The sequence below is a fragment of the Phoca vitulina genome, unplaced genomic scaffold (genome assembly GCF_004348235.1).
Source record: "Phoca vitulina isolate PV1807 unplaced genomic scaffold, GSC_HSeal_1.0 scaffold2, whole genome shotgun sequence".
Lineage (NCBI taxonomy): Eukaryota > Metazoa > Chordata > Mammalia > Carnivora > Phocidae > Phoca > Phoca vitulina.
In genome coordinates, this window is record NW_022589705.1 from 60,566,661 (window position 1) to 60,584,838 (window position 18,178).

At 37.6% G+C, this 18,178-nt stretch overlaps 1 protein-coding gene across 7 annotated transcripts in view; it reads right to left on the reverse strand.

Moving 5' to 3' along the window:
- The window catches only part of OSBPL9 (oxysterol binding protein like 9), a 183,447-nt gene that overhangs the window by 57,357 nt on the left and 107,912 nt on the right, over nt 1-18,178 (reverse strand). For 2 of the 7 annotated variants that reach the window (XM_032429151.1, XM_032429145.1), the window contains exon 5: nt 2,556-2,624. The exons of 2 other annotated variants lie outside the window; for them this stretch is intronic. In XM_032429151.1, coding sequence (XP_032285042.1) covers nt 2,556-2,624 — 69 coding nt within the window. Of the gene's footprint in view, nt 1-2,555; nt 2,625-12,603; nt 12,918-18,178 lie in introns of those variants that run through there. 3 more of the 7 variants (XM_032429185.1, XM_032429176.1, XM_032429196.1) reach the window with 2 other exon arrangements.

Genomic DNA, 18,178 nt, shown 5'->3' on the forward strand with positions numbered 1-18,178 from the left:
CACCCTGGCTCTCTTCTCAGACCTACCTCTAGATAGTCTTCCACAACGTTCCTTTAACCTTAGAATAAACTCCACACATCATAACATCCAAGTCGAAGATCTACTCACCAAATCATTTTTATGTAATGTATAAGAGGCGGTTTATAACTAGAGTTATTAGCGTAAAATCCCAGAACTGGCCTAAACTCCCTTGTACAGTAATCCATACATCTTTGGTGTACTTAAAAAGAAAATCTACATATATAGTTGCCCCAACTGCAATCAATAAAATAATATGCACATATTTATCAATAACATGGACAACTGAGAGTAATTAAACTGTTTCCTCAACTCTTGTAAGAATAATGCACACAAGAAGAAAATAAAAGTTTTTGCTACATATTATGACTTACAGTACACAGAAACAAAGCCATCTAGTCCAACCTCCCCCTCAAAGAAGTTACTTTTACAATCTTTTTGAAAGTCTTCTGGTCTTCACTTGAGTATCTCAACAGACAAGGGACTCATTACCTCCTAATATATACTATTTCATAAAAATTCCCTTGCAGTCATAACTGTTCCTCTTTCTATTTAACATTTACAATATAAAACCCTACACTTACTCATGTCCTTTTTAATGGAGTTTTGCTTTAAAACAAATCATCAGAATATAGTCCTTTATACCATTTTGAGAGTGGGCTTTCTTTGAGAAGAACTCGGAACAGAACCGATCCTTTAAGACAGGGTGTGATTTCATACTTCTAACAGGGACATCTTGTAGAAGACGCAGTTTGGGAGTTAAGCAGATACACATTCTCTGTGCCACTCATTCAACACTATAACCCCCAGGGCTAGTTCAGCCTTGAATAAATGTATGTGGCACTGATTGCTGTGTCTGACAAGTGCTGATGCGGTGATCCTGATCCAGTCTTCCCCATGACCCTCCCCTAGCCTAGACTTCTCTAGCCTTTCTGTTTTCTTCCTCCTTCCCTTTGTCTACTCCCTCACTCCCTTCTTCCTGTCTTTCTTTCCTTCTTTTTTGTCCATATCCTTTGTGGACACTTTGTGACCAAAGTGGTTATGCTGCCCTTTTGGCAGTCAGAACCAAAGAGGTTGCTGCTCCTTAATTTACTATATTGATGAGCCATAGTTCTCACTTGATGACTTCTGTGTGAATTCATTTAAAGTTTAAGTTAAACACAACTATTACAGAGAAATAAAGGCAAATGGTCTGCCTTTATTATGCTTAAAAGACATTAAACTAAAACAGAAATTAAACCCAATCTATAAATTAGATAAATCCATAAAATTAGAAATCTATGTAAAGAAAAAAAAACCATTTATGTGGTAAATATACTAAAAACAAAACAGTCTCTAGTCTTCAAAAATATTTGCTAATGAAGAAAGCTAAAGTACATTTTAAAGTCAAAGAGAGTAGTAGCACGATTCTACATCAGCCAGGACCTATGTATCCAGTTTAAAATATATAAAGAGAGAAACATCTGACCCAACTTCAAAAATAGTATCTAGACTGGCAGAAGAATATCAAACCGCCTCAATGCTGTATATAAGTACCTCCTACTATCTTTCTAAAACTTATATTGAATAGCATCACTTCTCAGAAGGTACTTCAAAGCTAACAAATGTCAGCAAAATTAAATGAATTCCTATTAATGACTTTAGTTGGGACATTAAACACTATTTATACATACATATAACCAAATGCTTCACCTCTATTTAAAAAAAAAAGTATTGCAAGGATGTCCTTAAAACTGTCTGAAAAACGTATGAACTGTAGCTGCTTTGTAGAGGTACTTTTTTATACAACAGTACAGGAGGCAATTTTTGAGGCAGGGAATAAGAGCTTTTAAGTAATTCCTGGTGACAGAGGAAGACTAATGAACAGTGGAGGTTAAGGTGGTAAAAGGTGGTTTAAGGTCTTGTTGAGGTCAGAATCAGGAAATAAAGTCATGAGTAATTTGAGGAACTGAGGAGAATAACAGAACAGGAAGGGCTATGGCTGAACAACAACACTGTAAAAAGAAATTAACAAATGAGTAATTATTTTCCTACCAAATCTTATTTTACAACAAAAATGTAAAGGACTAAGTACCCTATATTCAGTGTTTTCTTACATAGGAAAAAACAGTATATAATAAAAATATGTTGCAAAAGGAGAAAAGGAAATAGAGAAATTAGTTCATGTAATTCTCACAGAGAAGTTCAGAACAACAAGAACGCAGAATAAGTTATCAGTAGAACCATAAAGGGGAATAACAGCTTAAAAATTTAACAAAGGAAAAACATCAAAAAAAAAAAAAAACCCAAAAAACAAGCCTCCTAATGAAAAATAAACAACATGAATCCAGACAAAAGTAGGTGATTTTTAAAAATTAGCAAAACACATACCCTATAATTAAAATAATGAAAACTTTGCAGAAATGTCGTTTTGATTTAAATACAAGAGTATCTGGAAAGTTTATGTTCACAATTAGCAATTTGAGATGACATGCATCACAGATATGCTTTCATCCAATGAAAGAAGTATAGAGCATACTTACAATTGAATCACTTACAATTATTTTTGAAAATTCAAGAACTGGAGAGATACCAGAAGACTGGAAAAAAGCAAGTGTGGTACTGATCTTCCATAAAAGTAAGGAAAAGAGAGAATAGAAAGTTACTTTACCATGCTGTGAGTCTGACATAAATAATTAAGTAAAGGAATAATAAGAGAAAAATCTGTAACTATTCAGAGGAAAAGTAGGTACATGAGCAGCAAATGACAAGTTAAAAAAAAAAAAAAACACATTATGCCAAACTTAATGGCTTTTGTTCCTTCAAAATTTGTTAGCAAATTAAGTTTTTTGAGAAATGATACCATTTGTCTCCTTACCAAATGACTTATAAGTTGATTTAATGATGAAAAAAGTATATTAAAGAAACCAGAAATATTAATGAGATCACGATTTTATGTGGAGTATACTAATACGTTATTTCCTGGAATTACTAAAAATTTGGAAACATTTACAATTTATAATCCCTATTGTCTCTGTGGTTTAACCACTTCAGCTAAAGGAAGAACTGGATTTAGAGATATAGGGAATTTCTCAGGGCAAGACTTTCTAGTTTTAATCCTAAGGAATACTCAACTATCAATTCATTTGGAGTGAAGATTACAAATTTGAAACTGTCAACAAAATTGAGCCCATTACTACATGCTTTCCTTCACTGTAACTTCAGGCTATTTTCCATTTAAGTCAATGTTCTGATAATCTAAGGCTCCAAATCCGGTTCTCTTTTATCAACATGGTAGCTACAGTTATTTTACCAGCACGCTAGGTACCCCAAGAATATCCTAAAAGGTAAGGTCTTTTTCTGTAGTTCTCTAAGTGAACAGTTCTAACACCATGGATTCACCATGGATGCACATTATATATTAAAAAAATTCTTCAGAGTATTAGATCCTCTGCTGGACACTTAATAGGTTTTCTCATTTGATTATCACAAAACAGTAAGGTACAGAGACATTAACCCTATTTTACAAGCATTTACCCAAATCATGCAGTGGGGGTTTTCTTTAATTGGGATTTCAACCTATTCCTTTGACTTCAATCCGTTACACTTTTCTCTTAAATCACAATAATATCGGAAAAGAATTCATGGCATAAGAGCACTAAAATGTAATCTAAAAACGGCCTGAAGGAGGCTTGATGTAGTTAAAATGAGCACAGCTTTAAGGTCAGACTGATCTAGTTTTAAATCCTGAATCTGCAACTTCCTAACCCATATGATCTGGCCAAGCTACTTACTCCACCGCCATTTTCTCATCTAGGGATGGACATAATAACAAACCATTCAAAGTTGTTGGACAGATGAAAGAATATGTGTAACGTCAGTGACACAAGAGTAAGTTTTCTACTTCCTCTTCATAATTTGGAATCATATAAATAACCAGAATTCACTACTGCATCTCCAGCCCTGAAGTAGTGCCTAACATAAAGAGAGCACTCAATGACTGATGGATAAAACCAAAACTGATTAACCAGATAATACCATAAAACAATTTTAATAGAGATCCATAATCAATAAAAGGATATAAGCATAAGTTAAACTGTATAACGTTCCTTTAAAAAAGGAAAACAGTAACTTGATAAACTCTGAAGATAAATAGTAATAAAAAAAAGGATGAGCAATACACAACTCATAAAATAATAGTTCTAGAAAACAGATCAGAAAAAAATTCCATATAAGATTTTCAGAAAAGGATTGGGTATTATGCCTGAATTACAAAAGGTAAATTGTACTGAATTATTACCTTGGTAACAAAGGGTCAACAATATAAAGCCTTTTTCCACCATAAAATAAACTGATTTTTGAAAGTACATCAGCTCTTCAAAAAACAGAATCACTTTTATCTTTAAATTTTAAAAAAATGGTTTATGCATAGTATTAAGTTTCTGTTTAAAAGCATACATATACCACAAATCTGAATTGCTCATATAGTCGGGAAAGAGAGTTACTTTGTTAAACAGGAATCAGGTACAGACATCCATGTCAAAATTGATGAACTTAATCATAGCACAACTGCTTATTCTTCATGATCTCTTCATCTAATACTGACACTATTATGTAACCTTTTGGCTTACAGAAGAAAATACTAATATTGATTTCATAAAGCTATTTGGTTACTCAAACAACTTCACAAAAAAGGTTTGGGATTTGCACCATTTTCCTCTATTTTTAAATCACTGATAGCTTGTCTTTCCAAAAGACTCAAAAAAAAAAAAAAAAAAGACTCAATTTACTCAATAAAGTCATATAAAAAGTCTTGTCAAAATCTGAATAAAACAAATAAAAACCTGAAGTTTATGAATAGGATAACCATATGCTCTAGTTTGTCTGGGGTCATCAATCTTTATGCCTATTGTCTCAGAAAATTAGCAGCCTCCCTCCCTCTCAAAAGTGCTCCAGTTTGGACAATAAATTACATGGCTCCTTCTCCATAAAGGATGTAACTAGCCTTTTAGAGATAAAAATGTCTAGAAGGCACGTACGATTGCCTCTGAAGTGTCAGAATGCAGGAAATAAAAAATTATTTTAAATGAAACATAAGTTTACAGGCTCTGAATGTAGAAAGCCAATTACAGAAATAAAGCTCCACCAGAATTCAATGAATATTAACTGGGTGCTTACATTATGCTAGGTAAATGGACACATGAATAATATAGAAGCTACATTTTTAGTTATTTTATTTATACACACAACCTCCTCAAATAAAACGCAAGAAGCAAAACACATGAAACACATCATATATTAATACTGGGGACTGGGATTGAGACAGGGACTCATAATTTTTACTTTATACATTCACTTGTCTGATTTTTAAAAGTATATATTTAATTCAAAAGCTTATGTAAAAATATTTGGAAACTGTGCAAGTTTATAAATATTTTTCAAAAGTTTTATAACTTTTAGCTTGCAAAATCAATCAGCTTTATTCTCTTAAAATTATCTACAAAAATCCTATAATGTCTTGAGAGTAAATCTCGCAATACAGCTGCTCAGGTACACGTTTCCGAGCAAAATGTAGCATAACAAATTTATAACATCATTTACAGACAAAAAGCACAAACTTGAAAAAAAAAAAAAAAAACCCACTAAAAAATTAACAATCTACACTACACTGGAATAAACGCCAAGAAGAAAAATAGCCAGTAAAACGAAGAAGAATACCTAATTTTTTTTCTACATCCTTCCTGCCAATAACATAATAATGACTCAACATTCAAGAAAGCAAACTCATAAAAAACAAAAACACCTACTACATCACTCCCTCTAACAAAGCACTGTTTGACCATGTGGTGCTGGCCATTAGCCAAAGCTTTTCTTTTCACCCACTAGTTGGTCAGGCTACTGTACATGTATTTCTTAAAAGTCATAGGTTAACTCATTCCAAGATCTATATAAGCTCTGAGTGGCTTACTAGTATGGGATGGAAAAAAATACATTCTTCCTCTCTCCAACGCCAGATTACTACCTATCATTCAGTTTAACAGCATTCTGGAAAGCAAAGAAGTCTCACTACTATTAAGGGTCCACCAAAAAGCAAAGTTTTAGATAAATACTGGAGATTTGCTCCAAGCATAACTAGGAGAAACTCATATTCAAACATATGAATCCTTAAACTAAGTATTTTAGTAGGTCAAGTTTTGAAATAACTGCAGAATTCTCTTACATAGCATAAAAGCTGTTAAAATTTTGATCATGAAATGTTTTAAAAAACAAAACTTGATATATTCCTCTGACAAATCTGGATCTCTCTGTATAGCAAAACATAACACACCAAAAATTAAACAACACCCAAGGGGAGCTAAATGATGAACTAGTCAGACCAACAGACGGTACTAAAAGGCTTAGACCTCACACAAACCAACCAAAGTAGAACAAAAACAATGCTGAACTGAAAATAATAGATACTGTAATTGGTTTGACATTTATCCCTTCAAAATTATATATGCCAAAAACTGTTTTTGTATATCTGATTTTAGCTGTCAGTGAACATTACACAGAAGGAACAGGTTCAGTTTTTGCTAAAGTTGTTAAAAGTGTAATATAGGGGCACCTGTGTGGCTCAGTCAGTTGAGCGTTGGACTCTTGATTTCAGCTCAGGTCATGATCTCGGGGTTGTGAGATAAAGTCTGGCTCTGCGCTGGGTGTAAAGCCTGCTTAAGGTTCTCTCTTCCTCTCCCTGCCCCCAGAAGTGTAATATAAAATTACCCTAATTTAGTTTAATTGTGGTCAGGAATCTATCAAGATGATTTAAAACAAGACTAGAATATATCAGGACAGGACTTAGTGTTGTTCTCAACTGTATCCCCAAGGCCAGTGCTTGGTTTGTAACAAGTGCTCAATGAAAATTTTGTAAATGAATGAATGAAGGAATTCTGAAATGTGCCTACCTGCTAGCACTTAAGCAATAAGTATTCAAAGAAATTATAGTTGAGTATATTCATGAAAAAAGCATAAATAACTCATTTACTCTAAAGGATTTATTATATTACAAGTATGGATGCTGACTTTTTTATGGCCAACTAAAAGTTTTTAAGTAGAAAAAGAAATTAAATAAAAGGTAAGACACTGTATTGTGCAGGCAGTACAAGAAGCAAGACCAGGCAATGACAATTGACTCGTCCCTCTAAAAACTCATTCTTCTCATGCCAAATCCTCTCACGAGCAGTTTTACACATGCAGGTATCACCTCAACTTTCAAAAGTCTGAGTTACCACTTTGCTTTTACAAAAGACCTTTATCAGTACCTGTTTTCACTAACCAAAAGAAATCTGAAGAGGATTATCTGCTTTTATGAAAAAAAAGGCAAAAAGCAAAAACAGCATTCAGCATTTGTTTTGCTGCGAGCTGTTACAGAAGCAGTGAATACCCTAAGCAAGAGTGGCACCGCCAAGCTCCTTCTCTGGGAACTACACTCAGCATCTCAGCCATAAGCTGCCAAAGCTGTGAACTTTGTGAGCATTTTGCTTTATCTCAATTTTTTGTGTATCCATTAGCAAGACATGTCCTAAGGTGTTAGAAAAGCCCAAGAGGTTATTTTTAGGGCCTAGGATTGCTCAAAAATCTTTCCATATAAATTAATGGTAATTGCTTCTTCACTTTATACCATTTTGACTTAGGAAAGGTTTCACAGGAACACTCTACTTTCCAATAGCAGGGGAAACCTGTACTGCTGCTCTCGGGTTGGAATTCAGTGTTACAATAATGATTTATTCATTGGGTATCTCTTTTGACTATTGCACTGTGCTGGGTATTTTGGAGATGCCAAGATGAAGCAGCTATAGACTCTGCCCTAAGAGTTTCAAATCTCTAAGAGAAGATAAACATCTATCTACAAATAACTGATTCAAGCATGGTAAAATAAGAGTTATAAGAAAAGTATTAAGAGCAGAGGGCAAAGTTGAGGGGATGAGAAAAGTTTCACAGAGGCAGCATTGTGAAGTACAAGATGTGGACACAGATGTGAGGGGAAAAGTATGGCAGCAGTGGACGGAGGCTGGAAATAGCATAATGAAATGGAATATTTCAACTTCTCTTTAATGAAGTACCATAGAAATGAGGGCAGGGTTAGGTAAACTAACAAGGGATGCTGAGGTACCCAGGAAATAGGAACAGCAGGAAGCCTTCACCATCCTAAAGCTGAATGAACAAGGAAGGAAACTGTTACCAAGGACCAACTGGAGCTACTCAAAGGACACTCTAGTTATGGTGCATAGGCACTGCTAAAAACATATCAAAACAGAGGAGCAAGAGGAATAAATACCCCAAGAGTTCTCTCTTTTCTTCCTTCCATCTTCTGGCACTGCCTCCCATTAGCTAACCCCAACCAGAATCCAAAGGAGAAAGAACTTCAGGTGACACAGGCTATAAAGGTCAGCCTCCTGGAGCAAAGAGCAGAGAAGGGCAAAGATAGAATCTGCAGGAAAATGGAGAATAACCAGAAAAGGCATACTTGCAGGCTAAGGGTTAGTATAAGCACAAAGAGAGGCTAGAAAGCAGAAGGAAGCTAAATGAGGAACAATATGCTCTGGGAAAAGATGATATTTTTTATATCCAGATGCTGAATCTGAAAGGAAATAAAAATTAGTGGCTGAACTGGAAAAATTACTAAGGTTTGGGGAGTGAGGAGAGCAATGGATGGAGAGCAGCAGCAGGGTAGCACTCTGGTTTTCTCTAGAGTCAAAAGAGCAAGAATCACTGGGCTCTAATCCTAGTTATTCTAGTCTCTGTGTGACCTTGGGCAAGTCAGTTGGCTTCTCTGAGACTGTTCTCTCCACTATAAAAATAGGTAGAGGTTAGGGGCGTTTGGGTGGCTCAGTCGGTTAAGTGTCTACCTTCAGCTCAGGTCATGATCCCGGAGTCCCAGGATTGAGCCCTGTGTCCTTGCACAGCAGGGAGTCTTCTTCTCCCCCCACCCTCAAATAAATAAATAAAATCTTAAAAAAAAAATAGGTAGAGGTTGTATTAAAACTTTAAGATCCCTTCCAATTCTAGGAGTCTGTGAAGCCAGTATCTCCGGATAAATAACCATGTTCATCAGGTGAGTAAATACCTTACCACATTTGAAAAACCTGGGGTCCACTCCTTTAAAAAAACAATTTCATTTCAATAAAGACAATAAGAACTTACAGGTTCCAACTGCAGCCAAGTCCTGCACAGTATGACAAAGAATGTTAAAGCACAAGCAAACTCTATCATTTAGTGTAACCTTGAAACTGAGTGAGAAAGACCAATGCAACCAGATTTTAAAACATGTTTTGGAATACAGAGAATGCAAAGAACCAACCAAGTAAGTAGAATAACTTGACTGAAGTGGCACATTTTGGAAAAAACAAAATGAGGTGCGTGGTCAATACAGCAAAGAAGTGAAGTTCTTAAAGGTGTCTCCAGAAATAAATGAACTCCAATGTAAAAGGACTACAAGTCTGTCTGTTTCTCTCTCTCTCTCACACACACACCCCAACCATTCCTTTATGACACAAATATTCACTTAATATCTGTTATGTGCCAGGTACTGTCATGGTCTTCAAAGGACATCTTTAACGACAATGCAGAAAACAGCAAATATAATTTCATTACCTAATCTTCTGGAATGAGCTCAAATTTCACCCCTTCCAAGCAACATGCTCTGACTTCCTATGATACTAACTACAGTAGAACTAATTAGTGCTGGTACTGCTATTACCATATTAGAGATCATATAGATGGGGGGGGGGGATTTGCCTGGGAATCTGCTCACCATTTAAAACACTGTTTCTAAACATTTTCTCCAATCCCCTCTCTCAGGTGTGGCAGCAATCAGGGAGCTTGGGGACTTAGGAAATATTTCTACCTTACAGGGATAAACCTAACTCCAGTACAAGTGAGACAAAGGTTTGCACACTTAGAACATCATTAAGTCACATATTTTAATCATTTAACAAGCATTCAGTGAGTACCTACTATGTGCCAAGCACTGGACTATGGACAAAGGCCCTGGAGATACAAAGATGAGTAAGGACCTCTGACCTCTAGAGGTTAGGGTGTAATGCAAGAATCAGACATGTGAACAAAAAATCTAGATTACAACCTAGCTGTCTATAGAGATATGAACAAAGTGTTATAGTAGCACACAAAGGATAAGAGTAACTCTAACTGGTCTGCCTGAAGGTAAACATTAAAGAAAAAGTAACATATGAACTGTATGTTAAAGGAAGAACTGGAGGTTTATCACTTGCTAGAATTCTGAGCAATTATAATTCCAAGCAAGAGGGGAAAGGTTGTGAAAGGACAAAGAGCTGAGAGGCTGTCATGTTCTAAATGATTAACAGTTCACAGTGCTGGAGTGGATAGCTTGGGTAGAGCATCTGCAGCTGAGTTCAGACTAAAGAGAGATAAATTACGACCAGGTTGTGAAGGGCCTTGAAGGGCTTGATAGGCAGCTGACTGGCAAATGGATTCAAAACAGATTTTTAAGCATAGGAATGACTCAGTCTGATTTGATTTGAGATAAAGAGTATAGGTAGAGGGAAGACTAGTTAGAAGGTTTTGCAAAAGTCTAGGTGAGAGATGATGAAGGCCTGAATTAAACTATTATCACGTGGAAAAAGGATAAATCGAAGAGATATTACTAAGGCAAATTTAACAGGATCTGGTGACTAGACATGGAAAATAAGGGAGACGGACAATAGCTTTAAATGACCAATTGCCTATGTATGGTGGAACTTCAATTAATTAAAATATTTAGGGAGAGATACTTGGCTTAATTATATTTTCAGGCTAAGAACTTTTCTTTCAAACATAATCTTTGTTTAAATCTTTATTGAAAAATCTTCCTATATATAATTTGTATGCTAACCCCATAATAATCATTAAAACTGTCTTTTTCTATAGAATCCTCATAAACATCAATTATCACTCCATACTACAAAGTCTAGATACTGATAAAACTTGACATATCCCAGGGGATATGCTAGGATTTGCTTTTCAGAATATCTTTCTCAAGCAATAGACCGCGAACTATATAACTGCCTGATTTTCCAACCAACGGAATAGGGCTGGATCGCAATGCTTTTTCCTGGCTGATCCAAACTTAAATTCCTTGCCCATCTTCTTATCATCTGGGGATGGCTGAGTAGATCACTACTGAATATAATCTTTTTGCACTAAAAAAATACCACCTAGAACTTTAGAAATATCAAAATGGATGTGACCAATAGTCTTTGCAGCCTAGTATTTATTGAGGGGCACTTCAAGCATAATGCCATCTCTGTCAAAAACAAACTCAGGGGGCGCCTGGGTGGTTCAGTTGTTAAGCGTCTGCCTTCGGCTCAGGTCATAATCCCAGGGTCCTGGGATCAAACCCTGCATCGGGCTCCCATGCTCAGCGCGAAGCCTGCTTCTCCCTCTCCCACTCCCCCTGCTTGTGTTCCCTCTCTCGGTCAAATAAATAAATAAAATCTTAAAACAAAAAAAAACAAAAAAAAAACCTCAGGACACTTTGGAAACCGATCTGGCTTCTCTGTGATATGTATTTTTCATTTCAGCTCTCAGACTAAAAGTCTGATTTTTGGTGGTTTATATCTTCCCTAAGCTGGGAAAGATAATAAAGTATTTTTAAGTTGCTTCTGGTTGGGCTGTACAAAAAATGAAAGTTAAAAAAAATTTTAAGAAAATGAGAGATGTTACTATTAAAACGGTTTCATCGCTTAGTGCAATACAGGCAGTGTTCTGAAAGATGATTCATAGACACTGGACTAGAATTTCCAATTTAAATTTCACTACAAAAGTTCTTAAAACTGTAATTACATCTCTAAACATCTCTGCTAAAACCTGGGAGAAATAATTACTTGATTTGTTTTTAATTTCCTGAACACAGCTAAACGTAAAAATTTGACAAGCAAAACCAAATGTTACTTCAAATGAGCAAACACTTTTCTGCTTCAATACATTTCTCACTCATAACAAAAATACTTGTGAAGTACAGTAAGAATGCTGAAAAAAATGCATGATTCAAACATGCTTCCTACACTATTCATTATACTCAACTTTCCATAACTGAGCTGTACTGAGAAACTAAACCTTTCCCTCCAGTTTTTATGAGAACCTCACACTATTCCAAAGTTTTCAGTTTTTTGTACAAGCTACTCAAGAAGCGTAAAACCACTCCCCTCCCCACACACATACTCACAAATAATAGCGCCTATAATTATTACACACAAAGGTACTAGGCCAGGCTGGAAGAACACAGTGCCAAAAATAAAACAAAATGTTTGGCCCGCAACTGGAGCCTCTATCAATGGGCAACTGGTCAAAATTAAGCTTTCATATTCCGGGAAAGCTTAACTTTTGTGTTTATAGCTTGAGACAGCTTTCGAAAAGGAAAGTGAGTTCCACAAAAATGAAGGAAAAAAAGGGGGGGGGGAGATGCCCTCTTCCAGTCTGGTTTGGTGGCGAATGACCTCTCGGTGAAACAGGAGGCCCCTAGCCTCACCCTCCAACCCATCTCGGCTGAAGAAGTGAGGAGAGCTCCCCGAGAAGAGAGGGCCTGGGCGGCCACGTCGTCCTACTCACCCCAGAGGGCAGCGGAAAGGAGGCAGGGAGAGAGCGACATTCGGGGCCACGGCCCGGCCGGGCCAGACAGCAGGGACCCCGGGGACTCAGGGGTGGGGGCCGGCCCCTTTCCCAGACCCTCAGGGTCTACTCACTCCGCAAGTGGCCAGCAAGAAAGCCATTCGCCAAGGCCCCCGCCCTCTATGCCTCCAGGGGAGGGAGTCGGGGGCCGCTTCCAAGCACCCCTTTTTTCTCCCTCAGGCCGTATCCCCCACACTGCAGTGAAGTCGATCCACTCAGGTTCAGCCGGTGCCCCGGGACACCCCCCCCCCCCCCCCCCCCCCCCCTTGCCCCCCCCCCCCCCGTCCGGGCCAGGGGCCGCACCGATTGGCTGGCCCTGGCGGCTCCTGGCAAAGAAACCCCTGGCGATTGGCCATAGGTCACCTGCCGTAAAGGAGGTGAGCGAATGACGATTGGCCGTTAGGCCAATTTTGGGTGGAGGGGAGGGAGTGGGCCACCCGCGGGAGGGAGCGGGAGGGGCCGGCAGCAGCGGGTGGGCACAGGAGAGCCCAGCTCCGCGTCCCCCCGCCCCGGTCCAGACCCAACCCCGGCTGCCTCCTCACGGCGCCCGGGGCTCGCCTTGGGGGCTCTGGGCTGGAGACCCAAGCCCGCACCAGGACCTGTGCTTCGGGACATACAGCTGCTGCCAGCTGAGCCCACGCCCTCCCCAGGAAAGGGAGGTCCTTGCTCAAGGGAGCTCTGCTTGGCTTCAGAACTTCAGCCCTGGGAATTCCCATAACGTGGCGACTGGGGAAGGACTCCTCACAGACGAAAAACTGCTTCACTTACACCCACCGACTTCTAGTTCACTGTCCCTAAAATTTTGGCAGCTGTGGAACCAAGTTTCATCTCGATAACTGCTTTTGCTTACTTCCGGAAAGTTGTTTATGTCGCGTGGGGCGGGGGGGGGGGGGGGGGAGCGGAGGGGAGGAGGATATACTTTCTCAGTAAACAAAAGCATGGGTGCCTTGTTTTATAAATCCGGGAAACTTCGTCGGTCTGCTGTTATGCCACAGCTCCAAAAGGAATGTAAGTGGCTTGTGAAGATGCTTCAAGAAACCAAATGGCATAACTTCAAATTAGATCAAAAGCTCGGACTTAGAGGATCTTAACAGAGACTCATCCAAAATGCAGGAAATAACAGACATAAATAATTAACTTAACTGCTCTGGAGGCCAATCTCCTTCTCTTTCTCTTACTATTTTTCCTCCCGGTTATTTATACATCTGCAACTCTACTAAATTCCTAAGCATCTAATTTTTGTAGCTCTGTTGCTAGCCCCTACAACTAGCATAGTGTGAACTACACAGAAGGCTCGATAAATGCTTGCTGCACTCTAGGTTAAAGATACCTACAGTTTTATGTAATTTTTTTCAAAATGCTCAATACCAAATGCACTCTCTTCTTGCCATACCCACTCCTCAAAGCCCGGTCTTCCCGTACTGCCTCTATATCAGTAAAGGAAAGCCACTACGGTCCACTCTAATACGCAAACCATAAACCTAGCAGCCCATGATGCCTCCCTCATTCCATATTCAGTCCATCAAGTTCATTTTTACCTCCTCAATACATTCTCCATTCTGTCCACTTCTCTCCATTACCACCACTCAGTCATAGGTCTGGGCCTCTTGGAATAAACTTCCTGAATCCACCCTAGTTCCTCCAATTCATTCTTCTTTTTTTTTTAAAGATTTTATTTATTTATTTGACAGAGACACAGCGAGAGAGGGAACACAAGCAGGGGGAGTGGAAGAGGGAGAAGCACGCTTCCTGTGGAGCAGGGAGCCTATGCAGGGCTCTACCCCAGGACCCTGGGATCATGACCTGAGCTGAAGGCAGACGCTTAACGACTGAGCCACCCAGTGCCCCCCTCCAATTCATTTTTTTTTTTTTAATTTTATTTATTTGACAGAGACACATCGAGAGAGGGAACACAAGTGGGGGAGCACAAGTGGGGGAGAGGCAGAAGCAGGCTTCCCGTTGAGCAGGGAGCCCGATGTGGGACTCGATCCCAGGACCGCAGGATCATGACCTGAGCCAAAGGCAGATGCTTAGCGACTGGGCCACCCAGGCGCCCCCAATTCATTCTTAACACTAGAGCCACAGTACTTGGTTTCCAAAGCCAATTTCATTACTCCCTCATCAACCCTTACCACAACCAATTAAAGAACTTCAAGTGCTTTCCACTGTGCTTAGGCTACAATTCAGTCTTTAACGATGGCTTACAAAGTTTAGCCCTACTTACCGTCTAGCTCCATTTTACACCTTGCACTCCCTCATTTTCTGCACTACACACAATGACCTTTTTCAAGTTTCTTCAATTTGCCATGAACTTTCCAACCTCAGGGCCTTGACACAGGCTGTTATTTCTGTATTTTACACTATCCCCTTGACACCAATCCCTTCAATTTACGGCTATTCATCATCTTGTCCTCCCCACCTATGTGAATTCTTCCTATCATATGTTCTCATGGCTTCTGCAACTCTCCTTATCACAGCTGTAATTTTATGTGTACTTAAGTTATTTTTCATTAACCTTATTGAGTTATAATTTACATATAATAAAACACATCCATTTTAGATGTACAGTTCAATATATTTTGATAAATGTATGCACACATGTAATCACCACCACAATTAAGACAGAACATTTCTATCATCCCCAAATTTCCCTAATGGCCCTCAAGCAGTCAATTCCACCAACCACTTCTCTGCTTCCTATCTAACTGCATTATTCTTTCATTAATGTTATGTTCATCACTAGACCGTAAGCTTAATGAAACAAGGATCTATCTGATTTTGTTCAACATTATATCCTCAGTATTTAGCTACATGCCTGGCACATATTAGTGCTCAATAATGGATTTCCTATGGTAATAGGTTCTGAAAATAAACATCAACTATATGATAAATATCAATTAAACTATAAACAGTGATGTAGAAAAATTCATTAATTTTGCCAAATGGACAAGGTCAATGTCTAACAACTTCCACTAACACCCTTTAAAGTTCTCCTTTAATACCTGCTTTTCTAGCGGTTAATTTTGTGCCTAAGCAGCCCAAAGGATGTAATTCAATACTGGCTGATCTAACAGTTCTCCAGGCCAGGGAAAAAAGCCTACAACTCTAATTCTGTCTATGTACTGTACTGTTTGAGTCCATAAGAGACATAATACTCATTTATATCATTCTTGCTTATCAGGTCCTTCATGTGTTTATCTCCCCAACTAGACAAAGAAACCCATGAAGGGTCATCAGTGACTTCGTATTTAACAGTGCTTACCAAAGTATTAGATTTTTAAAGTGTCCTCCACATCACCCATCATTATCATTATCATCATCATCACCATCATCATCATGGGTCAGTAGTTTCAAAATCTAATGCACTGTCATTTTTGATAGACTAGTGTAAATAGTAAAGTTCAGTAAAATTTTAGCAGATCCAATTATCATTAGTTTTTTATGAATAGGCTTAAGTGTTAAGATTAGGGGTAATGGCAATAGAGTATATGATTTACAATGGTCTCTTAATACAACTGAGTCTTCCTCAACTGCATATATAAAACTCTAGGTTCTAGTTACCCATTTAAAGAGGTCACAGCTACAGCCCAAAATCTACCTTTTCACAGTTTCATGCTAGAGATAACTATTTGTTACAGACATGTAGTTCTCATTTCCTAATCCTTGTATAAAGTTAGTGTGCATAAAAGATGTAGCATTTAAAATGAAAAGTAAGTATAAAATACAAGGCAACTTTACCCAATTTATCCCAAGAAATTATAAGACTTCTAATCAAATTTGGCAACTCAAGCGTTGTTTTTTTTTGTTTTTTTTTTTTAAACATCTACAGGTTACTTCAGAAGAAAGATAAGGGACCAATGCCTTAAACCCATATATAACAACTGATTTCCAACGTATGTATTAAAAAAAAAACAACAAAAACTTCAATACTTATCTTTGAACTACATAACTAAATCTATTACATGATTAAATTAAATTAGTACTTTTTCTGTTTTTGTTCAAAATAAAGAAGAATACAATAGGATGATTAAGAAGACAAAAAACAACCTGAGAAAAATTAAAATACTAAGATTCAGGGTGAGGGGGTCTTTCAAATGGCAAGTCAAGCAAAAATAGGCCAACTTTACCTACAGCTATTAAGATGAAAAGAAAATTTTAACCAAATGGAATTCATGCACTACTTTCAAAAATATTATTTCTGCTAGAGAGCCCAATAATGTTTACCTATAAATCACATTTTGCTCTGGTGTCACCTAAGACATAGACAACAAATACTTTTGGTAGCAAGAGAAGCAAAAAAAGAAGCAAAATAGGAGGAAAAATTCATAGTTTCCCTATGAATTTACTTTGTAACTCAGGCCAAATGACTGGAACGGATAACATTAAAGGACAACTCTTGGAAGGAGGATATGTAGCTCCACTATTTTGTCTGACCAGTACCTGAAAGTCTCAAAACTAAAGTCAGCCAATAAATTTCCACATAGAAACTTTGGCCATATGGAATAAAAACACCACTTGCCATATGGTAGAAGCAGTCCTTACCATCTCATGATCAAGGTGACCATCCATGTTCCAAAAGTTTGTTTTATTTGCAATTCTTAATGCATTATCAGACTGAAGAATTATTTTATTCAAAGTTCGGAACAAACACCCTCTATAAACCTCATAATGGCTATGATAGTGTACTGCCTTGTTCACTAAGTATCTCCTCCACATAGGGACTGACATGTAGTAGGTGCTTAATTAGGTCTCTTGAATGAATGAAATGCCAGGTACTATAGCATGAAAACAGCAGTTTAAACAAATAAAAAGGCTGAAAATAGCTAGTCTAGCAAGCAGAACAGAGAAAGCAGAGAGACAGAAGGCTGTTGTTTTTCTGTATGAGCCTTTTAGTACTATTTAATTTTAAAAACTTGTATTAGGCACTATTGCCCCAATTTTTACACATAAAATCCTGCATCAGTCACTTAACTTTCTTCTGAAACAACTTGTAGATTTCATTAAAAACACATGAGTTAAAAACAACAAAAACAACACAAGTTGTTAAATTTGGTTGGAAGTACAGAGCTCCTTGCCACAAGATGGGTGAGATGGCTTTGTATTACATAATTACTCTTCATTTTAAATGCTCTAACTTTACCTTAGGAAGTTAACAAATGAGAACTATGTGTTTATCTCTAAAGAAAGGGTGTGGGAAACACTATTGCTTTTATTTTATATACTTCTGCATAGTTTAAAATTTTTTAGAAGCATGACTTATGTCATTACTTTAACAGTTTTTTAAAACTTCAATCCTCATGATTTTTATTTTCTACTTTATACTAGACTGAGCTCTGTAAAGACAAGGACAACATGTCATTTATTCACAATATCCTTTACAACTAGTGCATGGAATACATTAAATACATATAAGTATTTACCAAATGCATAAAACTTTTTTGTATTCTCCAAATGTTCTGAATTGAACATGCACTTTTTTTTAAAATTTTAAACTTTATTTTTATACAGAGAAGGC